The sequence below is a fragment of the Elgaria multicarinata genome, chromosome 3 (assembly GCF_023053635.1).
Source record: "Elgaria multicarinata webbii isolate HBS135686 ecotype San Diego chromosome 3, rElgMul1.1.pri, whole genome shotgun sequence".
NCBI lineage: Eukaryota > Metazoa > Chordata > Lepidosauria > Squamata > Anguidae > Elgaria > Elgaria multicarinata.
The window spans coordinates 25,098,943-25,111,414 of NC_086173.1; the positions used below are offsets into that span (position 1 = coordinate 25,098,943).

Sequence of the window (12,472 nt, forward strand, 5' to 3'; positions counted from 1 at the left end):
TTGTCCAGCTGCCTCTTGAATGCCTCTAGTGTGGGAGAGCCCACAACCTCCCTAGGTCACTGATTCCACCGTCACGCTGCTCTAACAGTCAGGAAGTTTTTCCTGATGTCCAGCCAGAATCTGGCTTCCTTTATTCCGTGTCCTGCACTCTGGGAGGATCGAGAAGAGATCCTGGCCCTCCTCTGTGTGACAACCTTTCAAGTATTTGAAGAGTGCTATCATGTCTCCCCTCCATCTTCTCTTCTCCAGGCTAAACATGCCCAGTTCTTTCAGTCTCTCTTCATAGGGCTTTGTTTCCAGACCCCTGATCATCCTGGTTGCCCTCCTCCGAACACGCTCCAGCTTGTCTGCGTCCTTCTTGAATTGTGGAGCCCAGAACTGGACGCAATACTCTAGATGAGGCCTAACCAGGGCCGAATAGAGAGGAACCAGTACCTCCCATGATTTGGAAGCTATACTTCTATTAATGCAGCCCAAAATAGCATTGGCCTTTCTTGCAGCCATATCGCACTGTTGGCTCATATTCAGCTTGCGATCTTTACTTTTGAAAGTAAAACCCTGATGTGGCTGCATCATTTAAATAACGTAGCACCACTGCGGAGTTAACAAGACACCCCCCTTGGAGAACATATCTATGACTAAAACAATCATCTTCCAGAACTAAATGGGTTTTTTTGCCAGTGGAGTATTTATTCAACAACCTCCTTGGCCTAGACATCCTGGAGATTACATATGCAATAAGGCGACCATTTCTTTCGGAAAAAAATCCAAGGAATGTGGGCTGCATATCAGCGCCGACACTGCTATGTATACAGTTCACCTTCACTGCTCCTTGATGCTCTGGTCTCCTTCCCTTTATAATCATTTTGGGAGGGTGGGGAAGTTTATATGTATTTGTGTTGTTTTTAAATGTCAGTTTTTTTAAAAGCTGGGTAAGCCAAACACACACTTGCCTCTCCTTCTGGCTGTCAAGTGCCAAATAGTTGCTTTTTAAAACTGGAAAAGCCACTTGATATGAAATATAGCCATTATTCTGGACATCATAATCCATCATCTCATATACAGGAGTTTTCTATGCTTATTTTCCAAAGTGAGAGGCAGCTGGTGGGCAAGCAGGACTAAACGAATAATCTGTTTGCATCCAAAAGAAGACAGATGAAGGATTTAAAATACAAATACTCTTTTTTGCATTACTTTAATTGGATTCTAAATCTGGCAGAGGCCAATATTGTGGCTTCTTCACACAAACATGCATTTCCTGGTTTAGATACAGTCTTGAAGTTAATGCTGAAGACGGAACCAACTACAGCTTGAAACTAAAAAGAGGGAAGGATCTATTGAACCTACATCACAGGGAAAAGATCACTTTCTACAAACACACGTTTGACTTTTATTCCTTTCGGTTTATTTTTGCATTTTCACATAAATAGTAACACACCAATTCCAGCTGAGTATTAAAACCAAAATCTTTTATTGAGACACAAGAACAGGGACAGGTAGAATTGAACATCGTGTGGGGGAATAAGAGTTTAGAGCACAATCAGTCATAACAACAGATGGTCCTCTTAGTACTCAACATCCTTTCCTATGGACCGCACAAGGGCAGATCATCCCAGAATGGTACTTCTCTGCAGCCTTCATTCACTTTAGCACAAACAGCCCAGATAAAGCATGCTGATGCATGTAATCTGTACACTTTAAAACTTTTTAAAGGGCGCCAGCAACCTTGTAAGAACATGGTCCCTCAAAATGCAATAGCTTGGAGCATACTATCAATATATAAAATTTATATTCTATGACCACACATTCACCATGGAATAATTCAGTAAGATGCTCTTACCCACCACAGATCAGATTCCATTTTGGGTGAAACAAAAATTTCACCCATGAATATAGCATTACAATTAAGCACAAATATGAGCTACCAGCTTCATGTCGTTTTTCCATGTTGAAGCTTTCTAGGACACCTCATGCAAATGTTTGTCCGCTATACATAAAAAGAAATCAGTCCCCTAAATCATATAATAAAGCCACTAAAGTGGTCGCACAAAGATATAGTTATCCCTGATCAAGCTTGTTTTATTTGCAATCTTAAGGAGACTATTATTCTAGCTTGTATTAAATAAGCCATAGGCATCTTCCAGAAGCAGTTCAGGTATAGGACAGTCTCTCCTTTCATTTGCACAGGAAATTGGGAGGAAGGGGATAAATTTTAAAAGCACTCTGGATCTATCATCTTGCAATCAAGTCTCAGCCTAAAGTGATCATTTGATTGGACCCACCAGCTGCTTGCAGAAAGCTTCATAGCTCGATCTCACCAGTTGTAGGGACACACAGTCTACATTCCAGAAGGCTACTGGGAGCCAAGCGTTGTAGCTGCACTGCCTTGAAGTGGATGGGTGGTCTCCCACTCTGATTTGTTAAGACGCAGCAGCCAATCACACCAAACCTGTTTAATCAGAAACGCCAGAGTCCCCATCAGGCTTTGCAGGAGATTTCACGTGCCTTTGGAATAAATTTGACATTTGGCCCAAATCCGGTAATGTAGGATGAGCAGCAAGCAGGCGTCATTTTTTTATTTATTTAATCTGGTGACAAATTCAGTAGATTGGCATTGGGATGGCAGCAGGAGGAGCAATGCGAGGGTTAGTACTGGTGGGAAGAGCGTACAGCTGGAAATTAAGGACGAGCCTCAGTCGGAGTCACTGCTGCTGGAAGAGGAGGAATGCTGTAAACAGGAGAAAACAGAAAAACTCATGAGACTTCAATATCAACTCATTGTCACTGGAATCTAATCAGGGCTTAATCCAGCGGTTCCCAATGTAGCACCTTACTCTCTCGCTCTCCCATCCACTCTTTGCCTTGCTATTTCCTCACCTTCCCAGCCGCTAGCCTTGCAATTCCCCCCTCCACTTCAGCTCAGTTTCTGCCCGCTCCTAGTCTCTTGCTTTTCTTTCTTTACCTTTGCCTTGCTGTTTTCACCCCCAGCCTCTATCATTGCTGTTGCTCTCCCCACCGCTTTATCCCGTGCACCCAACCTCCAGCCTAGCTCTTTCTCTCCCCGCTACCCCTTTTCCTTGCTATTTCCCCCCAGCCTCTTGCCTCACTATTTCTCTCCACCCACCTCTTTTGACTAGCCAGGCTCCCATGGCAGCCATTATGTGACTAGCCACATCCTCCACAAGAGCCGTTTTGTGGTGGTACCCAGAGCAATTTCTCAAATTCCCAAGTGTGCCCACAGGTTCAAAAAGTTTGAGAACCCCTGGCTTAACCTATCTCAGGGGTTAGCTCCAGAAAATGTCAACTGGGGATATGAACACCATATACCAGCAAAAATATTGTTTCCAATATTTATTTATTTATTACATTTTTATACCGCCCAATAGCCGAAGCTCTCAATACCTGCGGGTTGGTTGAAGAACAGACAGACTCTTAACATATACAGAATATGTGTCCTTTCCCAGAAAACCACTGTTACCAAGTTCCAGATATCAGAGACTGAGGTTTCCCTGAAGTCCTGAACCCCCAAATCTCTCCCAGGGCCAGCATGAAGGGCCAGTGCCCGCAATACCTGATGGAACACCTCTCCCGACATGAACCTACCTGTACACTGCGCTCAACATCTAAGGTCCTCCTCCGAGTGCCTACTCCGAGGGAAGCTCGGAGGATGGCAACAAGGGAGAGGGCCTTTTCAGTGGTGGCCCCCCGACTGTGGAATGATCTAGGGCCCCCCGATGAAGCTCGCCTGGCGCTAACATTGTTATCTTTTCGGCGCCAGGTCAAGACTTTTCTCTTCTCCCAGGCATTTTAACAGCATTTAACAACGTTAAGTTTGTTTTTAATGGACCCCAGAATTGTTGTTTTTAACTGGATACTGTTGTTTTTATACTGTTTTTTATGGTTTGTAATTGTTGTAAACCGCCCAGAGAGCTTCAGCTGTAGGGCGGTATATAAATGTAATAAAATAAATAATAATAAATAAGGGTAAGCAGCCCACACCCCAGCTTGTTATAACAATTTGTTATAACAAGCTTGGGTATAACAATTTGTCACCCAAATTGTTATACCCAAAAAAGCTGCTGACTGAGTCACCAGCTCAAGGAGTGCTCCTCAAGTAAGTGACTCAGTCAGGAGCCCATTTCAAAGTCCTGAGCTGGTTCCTCAAGGTGCCAATTCATTCTAGAGCCAGCTCTGCCCATCCCTCACTTTCCCAAATCAGGGAAAGTAAGGGCCCGGGAAAGCCCTGAACCCACCGCTTCATCAGAAGATGATTTCACACACACCCGCAGCTTTCCCTGAGGGAAAATGAAGACAACAGAGGCTGCTTGAGGTTGTGTCCCTGGAGGCCATGGCTCAGTTGGGAGCCCTTCTCCCACCTCCTTTCCCTTTCTCTGGGTGGGGGTGCTTTGGAGAGGATCCTCACCTGAGGCCTTCACAGGCCATTTGAGCCAAATTCAGCCTGTAGGCTGCAAGTGCCCCATCCGGTAGGCCACAAACACTTTAGGGCAGTCAAGCTAAGAGTGGCAGGCACAGTGACCCTTGATGGCAGGCAAACAGGCCTTCTTTGCTCACCCTCCATGGTAACAAGTGAAATAAATCCAAGATTTCCTTGGCTCAAGCTAGGCCCACGTTCCCCTCTCTTCCCTTCCACAGACCTTCCCATGATGCTTATGGAGTTTGTGTGGTTTGCTCATCTTGTGGGCCTTCTTCATCTTCTTCCTCATCTTCTTTTCTGCCTTCTTATCCATCACATGAGTCCCCATGGCAACAGCCCCAGGCATCAACGGATTAACCCCCATTCCTCCAGGCATACCCGGAGCAGGTGGAGGGTAAGGGCCAACAGGCGGAACCGGATAGCCAGGCTGATGCCCAGGATATGGTGGTGGCTGAATAGGATGACCTGGTGGGTATGCAGGCTGGCCTGGCATCCCCGCTGGGGGGACAGGATATGAGCCAGCAGGTACAGGGCCTGGAGGGAAGGCAGGGTTCATTGAAGGATGGTGTGCAGGATTATAGCCAGCTGGGTAAGAGGGGTTGGGAGGGTAGGCACCTGGCTGGCCTAAAAAGAAAAAAGAAGAGGGGAAGGGAAGATAAGAGACAAGAAGAAAGAGTTGCGAAGTGAAACAAATCTTGCTGCAGCCAACTTTTAGTACCTTACCTTTCAGTAGCTAATTTCTAAGAGACGTACTGGGACCCCAGTATACTTACACTTAGCAGCCTTATAGGAACCAATATTCTCTATAAAGCGTCCCTCCCTCCCTTAACCTACCTACCACAACCACACACACTAGTCCCAGCCCCCACGCGATCATTTTTAGAAGCAGCAGAAGCAGTCCCCCTTCTCCCACGTTTGCTCATTGCCTAGAGTGACACCCATAGAATCCATCGTTCACAGGATACCTTCAGACACCCCAGTTCCAGTGGATTCCCACCAAGTGATAATGGCAAAGGCCACGGCTCTTTGGACAACAAAGGCTTTTCATCTGAATCCACCCAAGGATTTCCATGTTATTGACAGCAAGTCACTACTACCTAAAGAAGTAAGTTCAAACTGAATCTCTTAGGCAGATCTGGTCATCATTTGGGTGGCTGTGGGCACAGAGGAACGTATCCAACAGTGTCATTCTAAAGTGTGTGCAAGGGGAGAATCCAACTAAAGTTCCACCTGCACAACCCATTGCAGGTCTTAGGTTTGCAAAGTGGTCCACTAGCACTCGCACAACAGGAAAAGGCAAGGGAACTAGTCAATGCACACAATGCCTTCTGCTGAGTCACGGAGGACAAAGTCTCTTATGCAGTGAGACCAGAGCGTGCATAGCGTTCTTCTGCAAACATCTTCAGGCAAGCTAATTCTGCTACAGAAAGTGGGCTGATCAGTTTAATTGTGACCAGGCTTAGATGCCTGTTACTTGCCTCTAAGGAGGATTTCCTTCCCAAAATACTTACAAAAGGTATGCCATCAACATGAACTTTAAAGCTGGCGAGGCGCGTCAGTACAACAGTGCCTTGACAATTACCAAGTCACCTTTAAAAAAATAAAATAAAATAGCAGGGCAGCTATTAAAGACCCTGGCTACAAGCAAGTGACTCAGTAAGTAGCATGTTCACAAAACCCTTCTTGAAAGAAACCAATGCCCATTAAAATGCCTCCAGACAGGACACCAACTATGTCCTTGTGCTATATATTCTCTACAGAGACATACCAGGGAGAAAACCATCACATCTGCTTCCTATTTTTACCTGGATTGGGATTCCACATGGTCCTCAAAGAAAGGAGAAACTGTCAGCTGATGGGAGAAAGACACTGTTAGCTCAAAAACATAAAATTAGAAGACCATTAATACTGCATAAATCAATTCAGGAGGACAGCTGGGTGGAACCGGTTGTTTTCGTTTTAATCAGAGCAAAGTCTATTCCATAAGGTCAAATTGCAGGCAACAGGTAGAGATGTGATGCGGCCCGCAGTCTAGAGGACCTGAAAGGTATGGGTTTGGGATCATTACAATGCCCTCAGCCCCAGCCTCCGTGACGGACGAAGAAGCCCAGTCATTTACCTTATGCTGCAACCTTAGGTACCCTTACTCCCAAGTCTATCACAGTTGGAGCTTACTTCTGAATGACATACACAGGATAATTACTACTACTACAGCATTTAAATTGTGTGGAGGGAGGGAGTATGAACATAGAATCATAGAATAGTAGAGTTGGAAGGGTCCTATAAGGCAATCTAGTCCAACCCCCTGCTCAATGCAGGAATCTACCCTAAAGCATACCTGACAGATGGTTGTCCAGCTGCCTCTTGAATGCCTTTAGTGTGGTTACTGGACAAAGAGTTTTACGATACTTTGATCCTCATCAGAAAATGCTGAGAGACAAGTCACGTATTTCCAGAGATTAATTTATTTAAATAAGGGGCACAGGGGAGATCTTGGCCATCTAGCCCCAGATAAGAAACACAGTGAGCCGACTGAGCTGATAAACTGCCTTTATAGCAGGAAATGGAGCTTTGCAATGACATTTCCATGTAACAACAGCCCTTCTAGACCTGGGTTCAAGTTCTTTCTCGGCCACATAGTGGCAGTGTGACCAAGACGCTTTCTCAGCCTCAGTTATCCCATTTTATCTAAAATTGGAACACATACTGCTTGTTGAGAGGGTGAGGCATTAAGGAAACACTCTTTACCAATTAAAAGGCTTAGAAACAGAGCAAGCTATTATATTAACACCAAAAGCAGAGCTAAATGACATGAGACTTCTAAGTATCCATATCCCAAACAGAAAGATCAAGAAGTTGTAGCATTTTAAAAAAGTCAAAACCACATACATAACTAACTTTAAATCAATATTAACCATTAAAGGATATTAACTTGATCCATTAAGATTTAATATAATCTGCTAGACATTACCAGAACTACAGGCTGGATGCAAATCTAGCTCAGTTATCAAGTGAATAAAACAAGTTCTTTGTATGCAAGCCTCAGTTTTCCCATCTGTAAGATCGGAACAATGAAGATGGGGGGGCATTCTTCAGAAAATTAGTGAGATTTAGAGATGTACATTACTATAACCTTCTCCTTTGTCCATCCTCCAGATCCAGTGTCTTTCAACACAGCCCAAGTCTCACCCCCACCTCTATCTTGTCTGTCTCAAATACAGTTCAAATTCTCTCAGCAAGGCCTTCATGATTTGCATAGCGTGTGCAGATACCATTTGAATTATACAAAGTGGGCCCTGCAACAAAGCAGTGCAGTATGGAGAGTTCCTGTTCAAGATGCCAGCCATGTCCTCTTCCAGGATATTCCATTCCATCCCCTCTTCCCACCCCAGTTTTCAACTCCCACAACTGTCAGTTAGCATTCTGTCTCCACTGAACATGCTCAATCCTCACAGCAGTTTTGGGCCCATCCACCCTCCTACTCCGGATTTTCCCCCTAAAGGATTTTTGAACTGCTGAAAACCTTGGGCTTTCCCTGAGCCTGCTGTTGGCACCTCCCTCTTCTGTATGGAGAGTGCCATTTTGGCTACATAAAAGATCCACAAGAGATGAAACAGTTTGTGATTACTTCCTCTAAGAGGTTTTCTAGAACAATGGTGGGCAAGCAGTAGAACTCCAGAGGTTTTGGACTTCAACTCCCAAAGTTCCTGACCATCAGCCATGCTGGCAGGGGTTTCTGGGAGCTGAAGTCCAAAACATCCACATATTTACCTTCTGACCACCCCTGGTCTAGAATAAACCAAGCCACAGTGCCACCACTATGGGGATATTGACAGGACTGCACTGTGGGACTTACTTGCAAGTAAACCTTCATAGGATTGTGTTGTCTTTGTATGTGAAATGCATGAACACTCAAAGCAGTATATAAAAGCTAAAATTTATTTATACTTTACTAAGAGAATTAGAGTGCAATCCTATGCATGTTTAGACAGAAAAAAGCCCTACAACTACGGGGACGGGGGAGCCCTACAAGCTTCTAGTTGTAGGGCTTTTTTCTGTCCAAACGTGCATAGGATTGCACCTTAGTGTCATTGCCCGTCTTAACTAGTACACAGATTTGCTTCACGCCGCCCAGGTTCTCCTGAAAGTTGCGCTTTCCTTTAAACTTTCGGAGCCCACTCCCATGGCATATTTACTTGAAAATAAGCCCCACCATTGAGCAGGAGGTTGGACTCGATGGCCTTATAGGCCCCTTCCAACTCTACTATTCTATGAGTTCAAGTGGGATTTACTCCCTGGTGTAAGGCTACAGCCTCCTGCGCACATGAAAAGTGCGTTTGGTCACGCCCCAAACGGAGGCAATGGGCTCTACAACCGCAGAGGAAGACGGCTCCCTGCTCCCCTGCACAGAAGAAGGCAGCGTCCCCCAGCCCCAATATAAAGACCGTACCTAGCAAGAGTCGAGTCCCACCTTCCCCTCCGGAACTTCTCCGCACCTTCGCCTTCACTCCGTTCAGTTCTGCAGCGGCCGCTTCCTGGACGCTTTCCTTGCAGCTCGCTCCATCTCCAAGTCCCTCAGCCTTATTGGCTCAGAGACTACATGGCGCACTTTCGATAGGCTAGGCAAGCTGTCTCGCAGCCCGGTTAGGCGGGCTTTCCAGTCATGGCTCTTCGGGCCGGGATTACCAACAAACTCACACGAAATATTAAAGGGACCGAGCAGGTTCACTGCACGGGTTAGGCTGCGATCGGATTGAACTCCATTGCACTTACTTCTGAGAAGACATGAATAGGATTGTGCTGTAAAGGTAACATGCAAAAAAGGCAATCTTGCGTTCAAAATAAGATTTATTATTATTAAGGTTATTGGCCTTATTATTCTTAAATAGATTTATTTACCACTGAACATATTTTATTTTTTTATTTGTAACTATATATCGCTGAACATAACAGAATCTCTCAGCGGTTCACAACACATTATTAAAACACAGTATTTAAACTCAACATTAAAACAAGTCCAACTATAATAAAGGAGCAGTAAAATGGAGTGGCCTAATTAATTAACTTACAGGCCAGGGAAAGCCTGGGTGAATAAGTGGGTCTTCAGGAGGCGTTTTAAAAATGTCACATTTTCTGCCTCCCAAACTACACAAGGGAGGGTTTATTTATTTATTACATTTTTATACCACCCAATAGCCGAAGCTCTCTGGGCGGTTTCCCAAATGGTGGGTGCCACTACAGAGAAGGCCTATCGCTTGGATACTTCCTGGTGGCGTTCCATCCATTTCGGACTGACTAGCAAGACCTCCACTGCTGATTTGAAAGATGGCCTGAGTATGTATAATACCTCTAAGAGGTTCACATAATACATTAAAATATACATTAAAATACATAAATATTGCGGATCTTTCCATAAGATGGGTGCCACCACAGAGAGGGCCCACTTCCTGGCTCCTATGAGATAGCCGTGGTACAACCAGATGTTACCACTCAGTGTTAACACATCTGTTGTACTGGGGAAGGCCATTTCAGGGAAATTGGCGATTTCCTTGTCAGCCAGGTAAGCTGATCCCAAACTGTTCAGAACTTTATATACTAAGAGCAAGACCTTGTACTTAGCTTGGTAGATCACAGGTAGCCAGTGCAGTTACCTGTGTAATATATGTACAGCCAGGCATTCCACTCAGCATCCCAGCAGCCACATTCTGCACCAGCTGGAGCTTCTGGACCAGGCACAAAAGCGCATTACAGCAATCTAAACGTGAGGTTACCAATGTATGGACTACACTCCCTGTCCAAAAAATGGCATAGATGAGTTGGTAATAGGAGCTCCTCACCATAGAAGACACTTGGGCCTCTAATAACCGTGATAATTCCAGGAGCACCTCCAAACTATGAGCCTGTTCTTTCCAAGAGAGTGCAACCCTGTCTAGAACAGGCAAACCCCCCAATTCCCGTATCTGGACTCCACCCACGCATAGAGTCTCCATCTTGTCAAGGATTCAGTCCTAGTTTTTTGACCTTCATTCAACCCATCACCGCATCCAGATACTGGTTCAGAACATGCCAGGCCTCGCATGATTCAGATGTTAAAGAGAGAGAGAGCTGGGTGTCGTCAACTTACTGATTAGATAGGCCTTATACTTTGACTGGGCTTTGGTTATTTATTTATTTATTTATTTATTGCATTTTTGTACCGCCCAATAGCCAAAGCTTCTTGGGCGGTTTTCACAAGTGAAGCTAGCTTTGAAACTCCAAAAAGCAGCAACAGTAGTGCTTGAGGGGATGTACAAGGGCTGGATGGGAAAGAGGACATGAACATCCAGGCCAGCAGCTTTAAAAGTTGTGTAGGAAAGGGAATTCCAGTAGGTGTAGCTTGCTATGATCTTTTCCCTGTGAAAACAAAGTGATATCAATAGGCTACCAGCACGACTGATGGTAGCTAGGAACTGGAAGGTCCAAGGGGAATATACTATTGAGGAATGGTACAAAGAAGTATGGGACATAGCCATTAATGATAAACTGACATGTAATATTAAGTGGAGAAAAGGCGTAACTAAAATAAATGAGTTCGAAGGAATTTGGAAACAGTTCCTAGTGTTTGTGTTTACTAAGGGAAGTGGGAAACCACCAGCAGAAGAAACGATTAGATTTTGGACTCAAGAATGATCCCGAGGTGGGGGGTGCACTTTTATGTTAAGAACGAAGATGTTGTAGTATGATAAGGTATATGTAATAGTTTTTGATATTTGTACTCAACAATCATTCAATATGTATGCAGCAGATATTTGATGTTTTTCTTTTTCTTATTGTGTTTTGTTTCAGTTATATTTTGGTAATGTTTATCTATGTTTATATAGTGTTGAAAATGAATAAAAATTTAATAATAATAAAAAAAAAAGAAACTCCAAAAAGCAGCAACAGTAGTGCTTGAGGGGATGTACAAGGGCTGGATGGGAAAGAGGACATGAACATCCAGGCCAGCAGCTTTAAAAGTTGTGTAGGAAAGGGAATTCCAGTAGGTGTAGCTTGCTATGATCTTTTCCCTGTGAAAACAAAGTGATATCAATAGGCTACGTTGACAAGAGCGAACAAAGGCCGATAAGTGCTGGTTAGGTTCTGATAGAACATTGGCTGAGCAAAATGTACTTGTAGATACGGATCTTTATGTCCCTCGACAAGTAGCTTTATTTATTGTGGCTGGGGTGGGGTGGGGGGCGGGAATTGGAGCAAAGGCCCTCAACTCAACTGTAGCTGTAAACTGTGCGCATGATTAATTTATTTGATTGGTATGTTTAATATTGTGTGTATGTGTGTGTAACTAAAACTGTAAGAATCTATGGCTTTATGCAATAAAATTAGCTTACAAGGGCTTGTAGTGTTATGGACTGGGATGGACAACTTGTGGTCCTCCAGATGTTTTGGCTTACATCTCCCATCATCCTTCACCATTGTCTATGAGGGCTACAACTGATGGGAGTTGTAGGCCAAAAGTTGGGAATGCCATTTGTTAAAAACTGATGAGGGGAAAAAGGTGACCTATTTTGTGTGCATTTTGTGCAAGGCTTTTGAAAGCCCTTGGGGGAAACGCTTTGGGGGGGGGGGGGCTTGGCAGTGTGTCACCTGGTGGTGGTGGGCAGCAGTACTCATAACAGAACTGAGTCTGAGAGCTGCCATTTTAATTTCCCACAGTGCCCTGGAGCAACTCTATGATGGGGGCATTGTGGGACATTAAAACGACAGTTTCCAGATCCAGCCACCTGGTGCTGATCACTGTGGCACTAGAAGGGAGAAGGCTACAGTGACAACAGTGTCAGCTAAGGATAGTGCGTCTCCTCTGAATGAATGCTTGAAGGCAGAAATGGGCTGGATGAGGAAGCTGAATCCAGACAAGACAGAGGTGCTTACTGTCAAAAGCCCTAATCTTGGTTTGGAGGTGTGTCAACCAGTTCTGGATGGGGTTACACTCCCCCTGAAAGACTGCATTCGCAGCTTGGGGGTGCTTCTGGATCTGTCACTCCAAATGACAGTCCAGAT

At 44.6% G+C, this 12,472-nt stretch overlaps 1 protein-coding gene across 3 annotated transcripts; it reads right to left on the reverse strand.

Moving 5' to 3' along the window:
* Positions 1-1,448: 1,448 nt before the first annotated feature.
* On the reverse strand, positions 1,449-9,008 carry PRR13 (proline rich 13). 3 transcript variants are annotated; one of them, XM_063119658.1, is made up of 4 exons: positions 8,932-9,008; positions 6,241-6,287; positions 4,656-5,059; positions 1,449-2,728 (listed from the first exon to the last, which is right to left on the reverse strand). In XM_063119658.1, exons 2-4 carry the CDS (start codon positions 6,257-6,259, stop codon positions 2,693-2,695), a joined length of 459 nt encoding a protein of 152 aa, XP_062975728.1. In that variant the 5' UTR covers positions 6,260-6,287; positions 8,932-9,008; the 3' UTR covers positions 1,449-2,692. The 3 variants fall into 3 exon arrangements, with proteins under 3 accessions (XP_062975728.1, XP_062975727.1, XP_062975726.1); XM_063119657.1 differs by having other exon boundaries at positions 8,907-9,008; XM_063119656.1 differs by having other exon boundaries at positions 8,886-9,008.
* Positions 9,009-12,472: the final 3,464 nt, after the last annotated feature.

What these genes read in the sequence shown, in the direction of transcription:
- PRR13 (XM_063119658.1), bottom strand. An exon ending in TCCATAAGCATCATGGGAAG is followed by an intron (nt 2,729 to 4,655) that starts GTCTGTGGAAGG and finishes TCCTGTTTACAG; the next exon opens with CATTCCTCCTCTTCCAGCAG.